This window comes from Typopeltis vanoorti, chromosome 19, assembly GCF_054136105.1.
Source record: "Typopeltis vanoorti isolate ZY-2024b chromosome 19, IOZ_Tvanoo_1.0, whole genome shotgun sequence".
In the NCBI taxonomy this organism is placed as follows: Eukaryota; Metazoa; Arthropoda; class Arachnida; order Uropygi; family Thelyphonidae; genus Typopeltis; species Typopeltis vanoorti.
In genome coordinates, this window is record NC_143567.1 from 98,384,051 (window position 1) to 98,403,818 (window position 19,768).

A 19,768-nucleotide genomic window follows, 5' to 3' on the forward strand; every position below is an offset into this window, starting at 1 on the left:
CATGGGTTCAGCATTATGAACAGTATTGTAACACCAACAAGAAATGTGCTCGTGGTTGAAAATGTCTCATCTTTGCTGACAGTAAATAGTTGTGATCCACCAATTTCCCAGTGGGATCCACTTCCATATGTTAAATGCTGAATGTTGATTGATATGAGTTAATGCATATGTTTGTCTAACTTTATCTTTAAAAGGTACAGTATTGTTTTACATTTTACAGCATATTCATTCAAATATCAGTATCAATAAGACAATAATTGTTCAATGTTTCTACAGTCTAAATAAGTTAACTCAAATTCCTTAGTAAATTTCTAATTTATTTATTTCATCATTTTTGTATTTCCATTTTTTTTCTTTTTTGTATTTACATAACAAGCATAATAGGCCTACTGTTTTTTTTTTCATCACTCGAATAACCTAATGTTATCTTAAATTGAATTATCTTTTAATATGCTAGAAGTATATTAATTGTAATTTTGTATTTGTATCTTTATTTGTATTTAATGTTTCTGGTGGTGTGGAAGAGAAGGCCTGATGGCTTTAACTCCACCAGAATAAATAAATAAATAAATAAAATTTTAAAAAAAATGTTGCAACAATCTAGCAATAGCTTCACATTTATGATCCTTACTTTAAGGACCCCGGAGCTTATTCATTTAGAATTTAACCACTGAATAACAGTGAACTAAGGACTGATCCTTGTGGTACACCACTAGTTTCCTATCTTGCAGACTCACATACCCTGTATACCACTTTTTGATATTTGTCAGTCAGCCATCTTCTTATTGCTCATATTTTGTAATCTAAACCCATATTCTCTGATTTATGCAACATTCTTCTATTCTGTATTCTGTCAAAAGGCTTAGCAAAATCCAAAAGTATCATGGTGTATCCATTCCCTTGTCTAGTTCATTGGTAATGTTATTATAGAATGTGAGCAAGTTGCTAAAACATTACCTTCCCTTAGTAAACCCATGCTGTTCATTGCAAAGTAGAGATTTACTGTTAACCCATTTCTGAATGCGAGCTCTAACCAATTTTTCCAAAATCTTCACCACCACTCCTTAGATAATGGTTGGTCGATAGTTGGATACATCGATCTTTGCACCACCCTTGTTCAATTGGATTACAATGCATTCTTTCCATTCCTGCAGAATCTTCCCTGTTCTGAGATTAAAATTATATAGCCTGGTCAAAGGAATATAGCCAGTTCAGCTGAGCACTCTTTTAGCACTCGTGCTGATATCCCATCAGTCCCTATTGCTGAATTCTTATTCAGTTTGTGCAACAGCTCTAATATCTCCTCTTCCTCTTCATGCACTTGAGTTTCCTCATTCAGTGAAGAGGTAGCAGTGAACTCAATGTTACATACACCAAGATGATAGCGTTTAGCAAAATGGGCACTCATTAGTTGAACAACCTCTTCTGCATCTGTCACCCTCACACCATCTGCATTCACAAGAGTTATTCTTTCATATTCATTCTTTCTTTTACTTGCAGCATATTGAAAGAATTCTTGTGGGTTGTCTTTAGCTTGCAGAGCTAAAGACAACCAGTTTCTTTTCATACTCAGATTTAGCTTTCCGTACAATAGTTGACTATTCTAGCCTGCTGCTTATAATTTTCATAACGATCATCCATATGCACACAGTATTCCTTCAACACATCATTCATGATCTTTGCTCTCTGCCTCATTTCATCACTGTCATAGTTGGGCACCACATTGACTACCTTTCCTATCACACTATTATCTTTTATCCTTCTCAACAGTCCCCTGATATCCAGTCTTATGTGTTCCTTGTTCCCAGTAAAGTCATTTGTCCCTATTACCACTTATCAACTCTTTTGCTTGCTTACTCCTCATATCCATTGCCTCAGTCACTCTATTCATTTTACCTTCAGGAAAACAAACCTTGTGTATCTTTTCGTTTATCACACCTCTAATAATCAAATCGCCATACAATGCCACTCACTGGTCTTTCATTACCTTTTTCATATCAACGTTATGTTTTTTTGTCTTCTTCTTCTCTCTTCCATACAAATCTTGAATTCTCTTAATTCCACTCTGCATCTGTTTCATCTCTTGCTTTATTTTAGCCAACTTGGCTTTCAAATTTTGCATCACATTTTCGCTTTCATTCACTCTCTCAATTTTATTGCCAGCCAAACACGCTTGTTTTTGGCATCAATGCCACTCGCCACTTTACCTTTAATTGCACTCTGTTTATGAGCTTCCACTACATTCACATTGCTTTCATCATTCTTACTATCAGTTGTTAAGTTCATCAGATTGCTTGTTCACTTTTTCAAAACTTTTTTACCAATTTTTCACTTCTCTTTTACACTGTCCCTCTTTGCTATCAGAAAAGCACTCATCCTTCTAGTGGCATTCTCAATAAACACGTTCATTTACCAATACATTATCACTCAAGTTTTCATTCAGATCACGCTTTGCACACACCCTCCTTCCATCCACCTTATATATCCATATGTTATTTATATAAGTTAACGAATACATATAGCACACTTCACATTTCACAAAACGACTGAAATCAAAATTAAATTCCTGCAAAGACAAAGCCACCACCTTTCCTTCGATGGTTACTATACTCCACTCTAAGTTTAACAATTTCGTAAACAAACTTAAACAAGCCTACACAATAGAAACACTGCAAGCACACAACTTTTTACAGCAACTCTTACCAATCAACACAAACTTATTTACAATTAATTATTCCAAAAAACTTAATTGAAATGGGAGCCTTCTTTACACAATCCTTCCAGTCCTGTCCTCCAGCCTGTCCACTATCCTTGTGCAGTCCAACTGCAAGTGCACTGCACTGAACCTGCTTCTCCTCTTCCATCTGCTTCCGTTTTCTGGAAACTTCGCAGTGTATTTCCCAACAACTATTACCTCCAGCTCTTCATGAAAAATGTCAATAGGTTCCTTCTTTCCTTTCCAGTCTTTGCCACCACTCTACTACTCTACACCTGACACTAATGTATTATAGTTTTTCTGCCTCTTCGGTGTGGGATTGACTTAAAAAATAAAACGACTATTGAAAATGCTCAACATTACCACATCAATTTATTCATTGATCACCCTTCTGGTTATGTTATTTGTTATTGCTCTTTGCATCTTTAGAGCTGTACATACAAATTTAATAGTGCCTGCTTTTGGAATTACTGCGTATTCTAATAGTTGTACTCCAGACAACTCCAGTTACAGTGAACTCATCTCTGATAACCCACTGTATATTTGGCTATTCTTGACATAGTCAGACATGGCTCTTTTTGACGTTATAGTGAAGTTGGCAAACACAGATGTAATTTTTTCCTATTAATATATCATGAGTATAATGCTGTGGTGGTTAACCATGAGTAAAAAAAATTTCAACACCTATAACTCTTGGTAATTTGAGTATTTCTTCCTGTAAAATAGGCATGCCATCTGGAAAACATGCAAAATTCAATATCACAAATTGTAGAGAAAAGATGAAATGCCCTGTTCTTAATAAACTTGGAGATTAAAGATATGATCTGTTTGTAATAGTCCATTCTGTATTACAAATACATGGATGAAATATATTCTGCAAATGAAACTATACCCTTTTCCACTTTAAGATTACAGGAAATCATTTCCTCATGGAAAACAGCCAATTCTGCCAACAGAAAATAATCCCTTCTTAGGATGCCATTAAAACATTGTTTGAACATATAGAATAATGAACTTTTTAGTTTTTTTTTTAAATTAAACAGATTGTTTAAAAAAATTAGTACCACTTGACTCCATGGAGGCCTAGTTGATAATAAATAACTCAATTAGTTATTGATTGATTGTTTGACCAATCACATCGCTCTGTGGTCACACCGTGATTTCAAAATCAGAACAAATGACATGTCTGAAGAGACAGGTGTTTCAATTGCCAGCCTGGCTGGCCAAGTGGTTAGCATATCTGTTCTCCAGCCAAAAGGTTGCGGGCTCGAATCCCGCCTTGGGCATGGATGTCTGTGATTGTCTGTGGAAATATTAGTGGTGGTGGTCGGTGGTAGATGGTGTTGGTGTAGTTGCGGTCAGTTGGTGGATTGAGGTGGAGACAGAGCTGTAGAGCAGGTGCCCTCCCTCGATGAGTCTTTGGACTCCCTGGAGGTGTCAAATAATAATAATAATAATAATTGCAACTCCAGATTTTTTATTTGAAATTCTGATGGGAGAACATTGACGGATCAGTCAAAGCAAATTTTAATGAATGTTTATGTGATGCTGCCAGCTTCACACCCTGGCAAGACCAAGGAAGAGCGTGTAGTAATGGTGAGCGAACTGACTGGTGTTTCAGAGAGAACCATTATATATGAAATTTAAAACAAAACAGTGACATTTGAAAGAAAAAGAAAGGAATAAAAAAAATTCTTTCAAAATAAAAATAATAAATTAAATCAAATTAACATTGAATAAAAATGTTAATGAATTGTTAATTGAATCAAATTAACATTGAATAACATTGAAAGAAATATAAATTGATAGAAAAATAAAATTAACACAAATTTCAAGGAGGAAAAATCTGCTTGCCCGTGCCAGAGAGTTAGTCGATCTCTGGCATGGACAAGCAGGTTTTTTGTCCCATAAACACTAGAAAATCAATCGTAGAGCCCACACTATTTCGGACATTAAATATATTGTGTTAGGGACCACGAGATGGCGGCACTTGTTGAGCCGCCTCTCTTCACTGCGTGCCGTTTAATTAGTGATAGCCTTGGGTCATCTATCTCTGTTTGGGTACCAGTGGAGATTGAACTGCCCACTCAGTCTCCAAAAGTTAGATAGAACTAAACAGCCTTGCCTACTTCCCTATACAGAAATAAAAAGGCGTTAGCTGATTTTTTCTGATAAATAGAAAATAAAAAGGAAATTTTTTCTTTTTAAAAAAAAAAAAAAAAAAAAAAAAAGAATATTGCCATTTTCATCAAAACAACATCTGTTAATGGGATTAGGCAGTGGGAGAAGGAGCATGGAAGAATATGCACCTTCCTTGCAGTAAGTGGGCTGCAATCATAAAATGAAATAGCATAGTCATTTTCTAGTGAATACCTCAAAGGGTTGTGCTGGTACTATAACAGCCCAACACAGTGAAGATTTCATTACTAGACCATAGTACTTTTTTTTTAAATTAATTCAAATGATTCTATCTTTTCAGAGTTTTAATGTCTTTTTACTTACTTTTATTAACACTTTTTTTTTGTTGTTGTTTCAGATCAGGGAATCTATACACACATGTATGTTATTTTTAAAGTTTAATAATGGAAGTCACTAAAATGCAGCAAAATATTCATAATATGAAGACTTTACCATGGAGAACCATTACATTTGATGATAAGGAATATTTAATGAAATTTCTGGCAAATGAGAATAGTTATTGTTTGATGGTATATGATTTTGCAAAAATCTACTGGGAAATGCAAGAAAGTTGTGATCTTGAAAAATCTTGTCAGGTTAGTTAGTACTATATTAAATAAATTTTTGGATTAAAAATTAACGTAAATAACAGTCTTTAAACCTCTTATTTTAAACTTAATTTTTAAAATTAAGCTTTAAAATAAAAAAGATAACACATGGGGAATCTGAGTAACACACTTAGGGAAGTGTGTTTCACTTCCGTAAGGGTGTTTAACCCAGGTGAGTGAAACACACTTGGGAAAACTACTTAACCATACTGGTCAAGTAGTTTCCTAAGTGTGTTTCACTCACCTGGGTTAAATACCCATTTATAGTGTAGAAATTTTGTGTAGATTTATTTTTATCAGGCAGCATTGAGATTAAGTTAGCCAATATTATGCAGAAGCAGCAGATTCTCTCTCACCCCAACTATTCTTCCTTCTGATTAGTCAAGGATCTTGACATTAATAAAGGTAATATAGAAATTGTGCTACTGTGACAGCCCTGGTCAGCGAGTGCTTAAAAATAGTATAGGTTTTCAAAATTATCCCTAAACATGTGCTGACATTGGAATGATGAAGAGAAACATGCATTTTAACATATTCTTATTAAACTACAATAGAACCATTTTTAACCAAATTAGATTGCAGTTATACACTGTTTGCTTGGAGAATTAGTAAGTAAAAAATGTTTAATAAAAATGCATCAAGAAGGATATTAAATATCATCACAGATATTTAATATCTATGTGTTTAGTCTTAAGTGTTAGGAGAACATGTTGGAGGTTTAATGGAGTATTGACAGTACTAAGAAAGGATTAAAAATTATTTTAATTTTTCCAATATTCCATCTTAGTTACTGAGGCATCTTCAGCGAGTACAAACAAACATTTGTAAAACATACACATGCAAAGGCAACATGTAGTTGCCTTTGCATGTGTATGTTGGTGAGATGCCTTCTATGGGCATTTGTAGGAAGTCTAGGTTTTAACTTGATCTCTAAGGATTAATGTTTCCCATATTTTGGGAAGTTTCTTGCATCAGTATTTATTTAAATTTGGTTGTAAATTCAGCTGCAGATTCCACCAAGTTTTTGTTATTTTTTAAAATTTACTGAGCATTTTTTTTTTTTTTTCCCCGAAGATCCTTTCAGTGGTATCCAATACATGATCTGCAAGACTATATTGATTATAGTTGTGATTGCAGATAAGTTTTGTGTTCATCTAAACTGATGTAGCTGACACAGAGAGGAGAACACTGATCTTTAGTTGAGCAGTTAAGGGTAGCAAGTTTCTGGAGGGGCTTAAATGTTGTGCAAAGGTTGTATTTTTTAAAGATCTGACTATTTTTTCAGATGCATTACTGATTAATGCATTATATTAATCAGATGAAACTTAGATGTAGGGTATAGTGATGCCATTCTTGAAATCCTTCTGAAGAGAAAGACAGCTGATGATTGGGGGTGGGATAATTATTTTTTTGATTCTGTAAGAACTGTAGCCGTTACATAGGAAGGTTGTTGCGTATATAGTTGAGTTCTTTTGAAAGAGATGTTCCACTGCAACAAAGATTGTATGTTTTATTGGATAGTTTTAATTGTTGAGAGGGGGGGGGGATGGCAAACATTGAGAATGGATCTGTCTGTGTTAGTGGGTTTTCAGTATACATTGAAAAAAAAGTTACCATTCAGAAAGTATGTCACTAAGGTGTATCTAGGAAAAGTATAATGTTAACACATTCGCTGCCAACTACGAGTATACTCATAGTTCATATATGAGCTTCGCAAGCCAACTAAGAGTATACTCGTATGTCAATTTACCGACCTCCTATGCCAAACACGAGTTAACGCTCAGTATAATTACGTTAATTTGGACCCTTGGATTCTGAATAAAGTGGAGAGCATGTCTGGGGGCTTGATAGAAGGGAAATAATTTCCACTAAAATATAGTATATTATATATGTGCCTCAGAAGCCAACTACGAATATACTCGTATGTCAATTGCCAACCTCCTATGCCAAGCACGAGCTAATCCGTAGTATAACATGCAATTTGTAAATCAATTTAAAACTGATAAAATCAATAAAAATAATAAAATGAAATCAATAAAATAAAAACCAATTTATTGAAATTATGAATAATATACTTTAAAACAATTTTCCATGCATAATGGTGGTTTCTTCCTGGCAAACAGCACAATAATAACGTGTTTCGCGTCATTGTTTGTTTCGTGTACATGCTCAGTATGGCTTTGTCAGCGAATATTTTTTTCTGTAGGTGGTAAAATTTCCAAATAATGAAGATACCGAATCCTGCTGATATTCTGTGATGCTGTAAGCTCATCCCTTCCAACAAAAACTGAGATAAATTGATCTCTAAATTTTAACACAGTCATTGCGTTTCCAGTAATTATGTTATAAAATTTCTGCGCATTTTGAATGTATATATATAAAATGCGTATTGCCAATTTCTTTGACCATCTAATTGTCTTTCGTAAGGGGAAATAGTAAGAAAGCATGTAATCAGAAAAATCGATACCTGACATACCCAGATTATAGTCCCTAACGATATTTGGTTTTAGAATTTTACCATTCCGATTTTTTGCTTCAACCATTTCAAATTTGTGCATATTTGAAATGGAAAGAACTTCCCTCTTATCCCATTTGCGATGATGAATTCATTAAATTCATCATCGCTCATATTAGTGTAAGCTTCTAATTCTTTATCAGTAAGTTTTCTTTTACTGGTCATGGCGAAACTGAAGGTTTTCAGACTAGACGCAATAAACACATTCTTCAGCGCATGTAATATATGGGTGGGGGTGATACGAGATTACTCGTAGTTGGCATATGAAACAAAATTCTGTCTGATAAGCCAGCTACGAGATTACTCGTAGTGACTTTGAAGACACGAAAGCGCTTGGCGTGTGGAAACAAACTGCCCAAGTAGCGTGGCAGCAAACGTGTTAACTTCCTTTTTCATTGTAAACTGGATTCTGGGACTCTGTCAACTATTGAGATGACAGAGGAAGGAGTTTAATGTCTGGGTCATGAAGCCAAATAAGAATATTTGGCTTATTGAAAGTACAATACCCTTTACATTCTATCCCTGTAACTATTTTCTGTCAACCAGGTCTCACTGATGCCTGTAAGTTTTATAAGTTTTAGCCAAGCTCAGCTGACCACTCCCAAAAACTCTTCTCTCTTATTTCTGATACTCATGTTAGAGGCTTAATGGAGTGAAATAGCACAGAGGGATTAAAATAATATTTACTTTTTTGAGTATTTCATCTCAGACATTGTTTAGGAGGGATATGAGACTTGTTCTCACACACACCAAGGCTACATAAAACTAAGTAAAACACATGGACAAAATATTAGTCCTGACTAGGTATTCAACATCAAATGCAGTATCCATAACTTAGCTCTGAAAATTGCTAACAAATTAGGCTTAATGTTCCAGCATTCTATAGTTCGCCCACCGATTAGGGGTCCCTCGACACTTCAGCGCATGTCAGAAAAAGGAGAATCCATTTCGATAATAGGGTAATCAATCTGTCTTTTGGGATGTGTTTATTTATTATTTCAGGTCGGAAAATTTAGCGTTTCTTTTACGAACATTGTAGTTTTTAAAGTGTAACTATTTTGCTTGTATAACAGTTGGAAAAATGTACGTAGAGTATTAACAAAATTAAAAAAGGTATAGCATAAAACAAAAATTTAACTAAGTTTATTTTTAAGAAAGATTTCTATAAAATAAAAATAATTATAAAGAGAAACAGAAATTTTTTCAAATGAACTTAGATATTCTAAACTTACAATTGAGAGAACTGATACACTTTAATGTCCTAAACCGATTAATTATTTATGACTTGTTGTGACTCTTTTAACAAACCCATGCAAAAAAAAGGTTGGAAAAAAATACCATTATCAAATCCTTTTAATCTTCATAGTCATCTGAATCAGTGTCCGAATCGCCATCACTTTCACTTAAACTGATCACCAAAGGTTCGCATAATTCTTCGATAATTCCATCTCCGTCCCAATACATATTTTCCAATGAGGTGACATGAGAGCAATATTTTCCCTAGTTTTGAACTGTAATACTTTCAATCGCCTGTTCTGAAAGCTTAAAACGTTTTGACATGTCAATATCTCCATTTACGTTGCGATGGTGAATGAAACTTTTCACTTTTGCCCAAACCTACTCAATAGCATTAATATCGCAATGATATGTTGGTAGCATCAAAGCTAGAAATCCATGCTCTTTGAGCATCGTGTTGAATTTAAATAGTTTAGTTGTGGGCGAGTTTCTTTTGACCAAATTAAGCAATTCAATTTTTCGCATATCTGGGGAATGTTATTTGCAGAGAGCCAATCCATAAGAACTAGCTTCTTATTAGACCAATTTGGAACTTTGTTTAAGTGAATAGAGTGATATGATGCGTTATCAATTATAACAACAGCATTTTTAGGAAGGTTTAAAATCAGTTTTTCTTCTGCCCACTTTTTGAAGATCGTAGAATTCATTTGCCTATGGATTTTTTACCGAATTCAATTGGGTTTTTTACCGAATTCAAACTTACTATACTAAGTTTGAATTCGGTAAAAAACCCATTTCTCCACCCGCACACAAAATTATTATGCGCAGCAAGGCATTTCCGGTTTGTAGCACTCCACGTTTTTCCACACTTATGGAAAATGTTGGCATTAGACTGCCAACATTTTCCATAAGTTAAATTACTATCAATCCAAGTTTCATCTAGATACACAATCGGTCTTTTCTCCTCCCTGAAACGTCTTATTGCTCTCAAATACTGCATTCTAGATAAAACAATGTCACTTTGCTCCATGTTAAATTTCCTTTTATTCTGGGACTTTTTAAAACAAAATCCGATTTCATGAAGTATTTTCCTTAAAGTTTCTCTTTTCCAAGGAAAATTAATTTTTTCTTTAAGCACAGGAATCAATTTCAGAACAGTTTGCACTCTTTTCTCAACCACATAAAATTCGTTAATAGTTCTTCTTATAACGTCTACATCAAAATCATTCAAAGCTATGGTTTTGATGGTTTTCTTTACTCTGGTGCTTTTTTTAGGAGATTTAAATTATGGCTTACCTTCGCCTTTTGATTCGCTACGAATTCTTTTAACAGTTGACCCCGATATGCCCGAAATTGCACTTGCACGTTTTATGACTTGAGAAAGAGGAACAAGGAGACGATTCTTTTTCGCAGAATGTCAGCACATTATTCAGTATTCTTTTGCAAGAGCTACTGAAACGTTTAACAACAGAACTTGTTGACTATACTGGATCCATCATACAGATTAATAATAAAAAAATAATGCAAAAAAGCGACAACAAAAATCAAGTTAGTACTAGTACAGTGACAGACAAGAAAGCACGTGATTTCACTTGTTGGTTACCCGTTCGTACATCCTTCATTTCTTTCTCCCCTTCAGCATGATTCGACTATTCTTGCAAAAATGCCAAGGAGAGATCTATAAATGGTGGGCGAACTATATCTTGATCTTTGCCTCTTAAAAGAAATCTATCATCTTGCCAACTCGGTGCCCTCAAGAAACTATGCAAAGATAGCAGTATAGTTATCACCAGAGCAAATAAAGGGAGTGCTACCAGTGAAGACAATAGAAAAATGGACATCATTCTTAGGGACTGGTCCACTAGAGAACTTTAGATTACAATCCCACCAAATCTCAGATCAAAAAATTTAAAGTCTGCTCAAAAAAAGTTTCTTCCTGGCCTCCTGAATTCACAGAAAACTGAAACCCTTTGGTTCTCGTCTTCCCCCCGTCCTCCCCAGATATACAGATTACCAAGAATACAATCTCAATTTGCCTCATCCCTCAAGACCTGTAGTAGATGTTACAGATTCACCATGCTATAAATTAGCAAACCACTTTCGCTGGTCATACCACTTCCTATATAAAAAAAAATATATTTATTTTCAAATAAGGGAAGTTGAGAATTTTGAGGATATTGAGAATTTAATGTTAAATAATAGATATTTTGGATAGCTTTGATATCACCTCACTGTTCTCCACTATTCTCATAAATGACAATTTATCACTTAAAAAAAAAAAAAGTTTTTCCTCCTGATATTACTGATCTCTTTTCCTTTACTATTCATTCCAGATATTTCTCTTGGAAGCATAAAATTTATAAATAGATAGAAGGTACCTCAGTCTATAAATGAGAGGGAAGAACCTCTATGAGTTCTCCCCTCTCACCCCATCTCTCCCTTTCCCCCTCCTGCCAATTTTTTATGGAATATTTTGAAAAACAATCTCTTGACTCAGCCTCTCACAAACCTTCCATCTGATTAAGATATATGAATTATATGTTCTCTATTTGGCCTCGTGGTCCAGACACATTAAACTCTTACCTCTCTCTCACCTTGCTGGTCTTCACACTAGAATCCAGTTTACCATGGAAAAAGAAACTAATAATAGCTTAGTCTTTCTAGACACCTTAGCATACAGCAGATAGATTCACAGACTGTGAGAATTTTTGGTATTTGGACCACATCATTGTGTAATTAAATAGTTTAATAAAAATAACCAATTAATACCCGACAAGTTTTGTAAGTCATGCAGCTTGCATCATCATGGGTACTGGTACCTAAAAGTTTTACACAACAAAAGCCTATTAACAATTAATTACACAGATGTTTTTGATAACTTCACAACTGTAACATATAATTGATAAACCAAAATACAAATGGCAAATTCGTTACTGTACGTGTATTGGAACATTGCTAGTTGTTGCTATCACATTTTGTGGTATCACGTGTTATATCCTAGGTTCGTGGCAGTTAAATTTTTGATGAAAGCAGACCATACTTGGGTAAAATTAAGCCTTGATTTTTATTGCATTGTGTAGGGATCTTATGCATTTGTGAGGCTTCTTTAAATTTTTTGTATTACAATTACGATCAATACATGACATTTTTGTTTGTTGTCAAAGTACTTGATGACTAGTAGTGGTTGTGTTGAATACCAGGCTTGATTTGTGCTTTCTTCTTTTTTCGATGTCTTTTACATGTTCAGATATGTGGATCTCTCCTGATCTTCCTGTCTGACCTACATAACAAATGCCATAAGAGCAATGAATCTCATAGATGCCTGGTTTTTTCATGGGCTGATATGGTAGTTTTAGTGAATGTAGGAATCATGGTATTTTTTGTAAAGATAAAAAAAGCCACTTTTACATTGTATTCATAGAGCAATGCAGCCACTTTGTCTGTGACATTCTTGATGTAAGGCAAAGTGATTGCATTCTTGAAATCTTGTTTAAGTAAGGGAGTTGCAGGAGATGTATAAAGAATTTTTCTGATTGTCTTGGGTTCAGAACCATTAAGTGCGAGGTTCTGTCTGAGGTAGTGCAGTTCATTCCTTTTAATTGATGTGCTTGATATATTGTATGCCCTGTCTCGTAAATTTTTAATTATGCCTATCTTTTGTAATGGATGGTGGTGTGAAGCGGCATTTAAAAATCTTCCCATTGTGGTAGGTTTTCTGTATACGGAAAAGGATAACTTTTTTTCCCTCATCGTTTACTTTGACAAGGATATCAAGGAACGGTAATTTTTTGTGTTGTTATAGTTCAGGAGTGAATTTTATATTGGAATGCAAGTTGTTCAGATAATCTTTGAATACAATCAGCTCATCCACCTGACCGAATAAAAATATTATCGATGTAATATAACCAAATTTTTGGTTTCTTCTGATAGTTTTTTAATGCATTAGTTTTGAAATTTTCCATAAACAGGTCGACTAAGGCTGGAGAAAGGGGGGGGGAGACCCATAGCAAGTGCTTCTTTTTGTTTGCAATATTTGTTTTGAAATATGAAAAAGGTGTTTTCCATGCAGTGTTTGAATAGTTCTAGTGTTCAGCAGGAAAAGATTTACAAGTAGATCCACTGTGTCATTTCTGGGTCATCTAGTTAAGATGTCTGAAGGTTCTATATTTATATCTTTTACTTTTTCAATAAAATGTAAACTATTTTTTACAAATGATTCAGTTTTTTCTGTGTGATGATATCTGGTTTGACAGATATTTTGCTAAGCTTGAGGGCGGAGAATCTCTCCCATCTACAATTGGCTGTAACGGAATATCCTTTTTGTGTATTTTTGGAGCACCATAAATTCAGGGACGAATGGATGTCTTGGTGATAAAGATTTTTTTAAAATTCTTCTGGCCAATTAGGTAACTTTTTGATCAAGTTATTGGTTTTATTATGTGTGTGTGCCATGTGGGATCCCTGTCTAACGAAGAATAGGTATTGGAATCTTCTTATAGGCTGTTCATTTTTCTTGCATATTCATCTGAATTCATAACCACTGTTGTATTTCCTTTGTCTGCCTTGACTATTATGTTTTTATCTTGTCTTAATTCTTTATGGGCTATTAATTTTGATTTTACTAAGTTTCTATATGGTAATTTGCATTTTAGCAATAAGGCTGAAGTTTGTACGTGGATGAATTATGAATGAAGGAGTGATGACAAGGGGCTATCCCTGGAAGTTACGAAAAGAAACTGTGAGCAAGAGAGTGAGGAGTGGTTTCTTTGCATGGAGGGTGGTTGAACCATGGAATGCATTGCTTGATAGAGTGGTGAGAGCGAGAACAGTCAGTAAGTGCAAGGAGTGGTACGATAGACTTTCTGTTTCCTAGGAAGGACCTCCTGCGATGAGTCTTTTGACTCATTGAAGGCCTCTCTGGCTAGTTCTGTTTTTTTTTTTTTTTGTAGATTCCATTTGCTTTGGCTGAATGGAATGCTTGTTTAATGCCTGTTGTGAAGTTATCAAAAAACATCTAATATGTGTAATTAATTGTTAATAAGCTTTTTTTTTGTGTAAAACTTTTAGGTTACCAGTACCCCTGATGACTTAAGTCAATCGAAAAACTTCCCACAGAACTACTAAACCACAGAAACTTACGGTAGATTCACAAACTTTTCCATGCCCCCCCCTCCTTCCTCCCATCAACAGTAGGGTACCATTTAAACAATAACCAGTAGAGCCTATATATAACCTTTGTTTCAATGAGTAGCAGAACTAAATCATATATACTACACTTTCTTATCCCATGGCTACAGTTCCCAAAGTATCAAAAAATAATTCTTCTCCGAATCCTCGACCTTCTCTTCAGAAAGATTTGAGTAATGCTATCATCATACCCTATGTACAAGGCACTTCAGAAAAAATAGCAAGAATCTTAAAAGAAATACAATCTCTGAATGGCTTTTCAACCCCACCAAAAGCTTGCTACCCTTATTCATTCTACTAAAGATCAGCTCCTTCTCTCTGTTCCTGGAGAATACCACAATGCTCCATTGCAGTAAATTTAGAAGAGAAAGACCATTTTTGGAATCTGCAGCTGCTCTCAGAAATCAATGCAGTTATATTTGAATAAATATAATTGCATTCAACTTCCCAAATATAGGAAACACTAATTCTTTGAGATCCCAGTTTACATCTTAGAGTTCCAAGAGGTGCCCACAAAGGGCATGTAGTTAGGACTCTGGTCTTTCTTTTCATTAGTTTTGTCTTTGTGTGTGTTACAAGTCTCATATTGTACTTCCTGACGATGTCTCAGTGACTGAGATGAAATATTGTCAGAATTAAATATTATTTTTAATCCTTTCTCAGTGCTGTTTCATTCCATTAAGTATGATGTGAGTTTCTCCCAGAACTTAAAAATAAGCCTTAATACATGGCTAAATTCTGATACTTCTGACATTTGTGTACATGCATTTCATCATCTCCTTGGACCTACAAATGTCCTTGTGTAATGTCATTACCAGCTCATTTGAAACCTGTGAAATCACATTCACCGTTGCATAATCATTTCTAATTAATAATCTCTCACACACACACACACACACACACACACACACACACACACACACACACACACACACACACACACACACACACTCATTTATTCCAGTGGTAGTTGGACACATGTTTGATTGCATCCCTTCTAATATCTCTAGTTTTCATGGTTTTGCACTTCCATACTCTCACTAAACAATACTCTGCAAATATGTAACTTCATAATCATCAAATGTAGTCCATTAGGCATATATAAGTACTTTCATCCATCATATTCACTCCATACATCTATAAACTGTATACTTTTCCTCCTGCACAATCTTCTCATCGATTTATTAGCAATCATAAGTCAGCTGGAAGATTGTACAGGAGGAATGGTATATAGTCTTCGCATTGATGCATTAGCAATCATGGTCCTTCTTCTCAACTCTATCCTATCATACTGAGGCATCAGACTCACAATCTTTATTTCCTTGCTCTTCAATTTTGCGTCTTTCGACAACTTTTTCATATCCTCTTTCAATGCATGTTTCTCTCCTTTCAAATCAAGGTACACATTGGTACCATGAAAAACTTTCTAAATGATATCCTATATTAAATTTCACAAACACACACTATAATTAATAACCAAAAATAATTACAAAAAATTACTTAATACTTTCTAAATTAAAGACTTATTTGTAGGACACATGCAACACCATAGCTTGTGATATATGCTGCACTTGCATTTGATTAGAGTTGCTCAAGGATCAAAGCCAGATAACTAGGAAGATATCTATTATTGACCTCTTTATAGGGCTATAGCCTATAAGGAATGGAGAGAACTGACTAGGGCTTTTGGTGCACTGTCTATTTCTTGCCTTCCTCTATCCCATTATTATTATTATTATTATTAATTATTATTATTATTATTATTATTATTATTATTTCGGGCTACTCCAGGGAGTCCTTAGACTCATCGAGGGAGGCCCTAAACATCATGTCCACACAACTATTCGACATTCTCACAGTATCTATCATACCTTGCCTTGAACTCGCTCACTGTCATAGCACCCACAACAGACTCTAGCAGCTTATTCCACTCATTTACCACTCTAAAAGTAAAGAACCCAGCTCTAACACCCCTGCTAACCACACTCTTGCCCAGCTTCCATAGGTGTCTCCTAGTTCTCCCACCACCAGTCCTGATCTCAAAATTATATAAAAAAACACCTGTGAGATTTCCATACATATATTTCACATATATTTTATCCCACATATTATATATAAATGTCTATTGCATTATGGAATGTGTATCCATGCACTTGCTAAGAGTTACCTTAAGCAAGTACGTGGTATGCGTTCACAACTTTGGTGTTGTTGTTCAGCATAATTCATTTCCGAAGTTTAAGTGGAAGAAAGTTTAAAAAAAAAGATATTAACCAAGAGTATCACATAAGAGGTGTATATTGCTTCTGAGTTTTCACTAATGCTGCCGTCCGCACGGTTAGCCTAGTGGCTATGCGCTTCGCAACCATATGCTTGGGGAAGGAGTGTCCTAGATTCGATTCCTGTTGACGACGTGGAGTTTAAGGATCTTCCTCAGCCATAGCCAAGTTAGGCAGTCTTGGGAGTGGACAGTAGGGTTTGTTCCACCAGTTTATTTGGGGTTTTTCATCCCACTAGCAGGCAAACCGGCCCCCATGAACACACACGGATCTACAATTATAAATAATTAATCCCCCCCATGAGGGGGCCCAATTGGGACAGGGGAGAAATAGGGAGGAAACTCCATACGAATAAATAAAAATAACTAATGCTGCCAGCTTATTATAACACACTGTGTTATGAAATGGTATGCAATGTTGTTGATTGAACTGATTATTCAGTTGATAAACTGTGAAGTAGTTTTCTTACACAGTGATGATTCATTTTTTTTATGCGACTCCTGCTCCCAAAGGTTGTAAGCATATTGTACATTGATACTGGGAAGGGATTAAGGATTTGTAACCGTGAGATGGTAGCACTTGTTTGCCAGTGTCTTCATCTGTTGCAGCTTGACTACTGGTGGAAATTGAACTGACTCAGTCTCCAAAAGTCAGATAGGACTAAAACAGCCTTGCCTCCCTAAGGGAATAAAAGGTATTAGCTGATTTATATATATATAAATTTTCTTAGACATTATAAACACACACCAAGAAGTGTACGCACTGCGAGAATGTCTGAAAATGCCACCAACACCTTGCTAAGGAATGAACAAAATCGGCACACATGTGCACATTGCGATCGCAGCGCTAAAGTGAAAATATTTAAAAATGAAACTTACTTTCTGGACGTCCCTCGTGTGTGTATATATATATATATATATATGGAAAAGCTTTAATGACTGTTACTGAGAGATAAAAAGATGACAAGATATATTTGAAAAGATACAAAGAAACTAGTAAACTAGTAGTTTCAACGAAACTACTAGTTTACTAGTTTCGTTGAATAGATCAACATCCTCAGGTATCACAATCAAAGAAGTATATAAAAAATTACAGAGACTTAAAATTGTAATAACAGAACAAGTATAAAAAGACAGTAGTGTGTTTGAAAAACAAATACGAGTATGAGTTCCAAACAAACGTATACTACGCGCTGTCGCGAGTGCGCCAGTACTGAACAGAAGCAACATGTGCATCAGAGAGATTGTAACTCAGGCTGTTGTTGATATGAGAGGAATCTAGAGAAATTTCCCTGGATTCGACAATCTTTCTTTCGAGTTCATCGTAGCACACATGGATGTTAGAAGTTTGAGTCCAGTTTACAATGTGTTGGCGTCTGAGTTAGCTGAAAAGAGAACGTGGCTAGAGAGAGCGCTAGCTCTAGTCCTGTTATGGGAGATGTCTCTACGGTGTTCAACCAAATGTAGAAAATTGGATTTAGCAGTCTGTCCATAGTATGGCTTTCCACAATCACACAAAATCTTGTACATTCCTGGAAACTGAGTAGGAAGATGTTTCTGTTTGCTAAGTAATGAACGAAGTTTTGGAAGCATAGTGAAGCAAGTTTTGAAGTTAAATTTCTTGGGAATCTTGGCCAGTTTTGGTGAAAGAGCTGATGTAAGGTAAGGAGATGAAGGCTCTTGGGGAAGAATCTTCAGAAGTAGTTGAGCGCCTGGGGGAAAGAAATTTGTCAATTTTCTTTGGAGAGAAACCATTGTTAATAAAAGTTTTTTTAAGAAAAAGGAGTTCATTTTCAATTTCTGTTTCTTCTGTAAGTAATGATTTGGCTCGGTGAGCTAAGGTGGAAATAATACCACATTTTTGTGGGGGATAGTGATGGGAGGAAGCATGAAGGTATCTATCAGTATGAGTAGGCTTTCCAAAAAATTGAGATTTTAATGCTCTCAGTACATCTGGTAAGTTTGAGGTCTAAAAAGGGAAGGCAGTCATCTGATTCCAGTTTGAAGGTGAAAGAGATTTTTTCATGGCACTTGTTTAGGTGGTCTAAAAATAAATAGAGGTTATTGACACCGTCTTCCCAGATGAGGAAAATATCATCAATATAGCGGTACCAGACTTTTGGTTTAAAGTGAAAGGAGTTAATAGCTTTTTCTTCAAAATCGTTGAGAAATATATCCGCGAGAATCGGAGAGAGTGGGCTGCCCATAGCCAGACCTCAGTTTTGTAAGTAGACCTTATTATCATATTTGAAGTATCCTGACTTTATGCAATGGGAGAGAAGAGCAAAGAGTTTTTTTGATAATTTGTTCTTGAAAAGATCGAGGACTTCTTGAGCAGGTACATTTGTAAAGAGAGAAACAATATCAAAACTGGCCATTAAATCTGTTTTTTTTTAAATTTGATGTCCTTGATTTTAGAAACAAAATCTGCAGAGTTTTTAATATGTGAACAGGAAATTCCAGAATGATTTCTTAGAAAACTCGCGAGATATTGGGAGAGATTATAAGTAGGAGAGTGTATGCCCTCAACTATAGGTCTGAGTGGGCAGTTAGTTTTGTGAATCTGGGGAGACCATACAGTCGAGGTATCAAAGGATGAAGTGACCTAACAAAACCCACTCAGACCTATAGTTGAAGGCATAGACTCTCCTACTCATAATCTCTCCAAATATCTCGCGAGTTTTCTAAGAAATCTTTCTGGAATTTCCTCTTCACATATTAAAAACTCTGCAGATTTTGTTTCTAAAATCAAGGACATCAAACTTAAAAAAACAGATTTAATGGCCAGTTTTGATATTGTTTCTCTCTTTACAAATGTACCTGCTCAAGACGTCCTCGATATTATCAAGAACAAATTATCAAAAAACTCTTTGCTCTTCTCTCTCCCATTGCATAAAGTCAGGATACTTCAAATATGGTAATAAGATCTACTTACAAAACTCAGGTCTGACTATGGGCAGCCCGCTCTCTCCGATTCTCGTGGATATATTTCTCAACGATTTTGAAGAAAAAGCTATTAACTCCTTTCACTTTAAACCAAAAGTCTGGTACTG

General features: G+C 35.2%; 1 protein-coding gene across 2 annotated transcripts in view; it reads left to right on the forward strand.

Moving 5' to 3' along the window:
• The window catches only part of LOC150096384 (non-homologous end-joining factor 1-like), a 128,151-nt gene that overhangs the window by 9,692 nt on the left and 98,691 nt on the right, over nucleotides 1-19,768 (forward strand). For both annotated transcript variants that reach the window (XM_090409201.1, XM_090409200.1), the window contains exon 2: nucleotides 5,253-5,490. In XM_090409201.1, coding sequence (XP_090265327.1) covers nucleotides 5,299-5,490 — 192 coding nt within the window. In that variant the 5' untranslated portion in view covers nucleotides 5,253-5,298. The remainder of the gene's footprint in view (nucleotides 1-5,252; nucleotides 5,491-19,768) is intronic.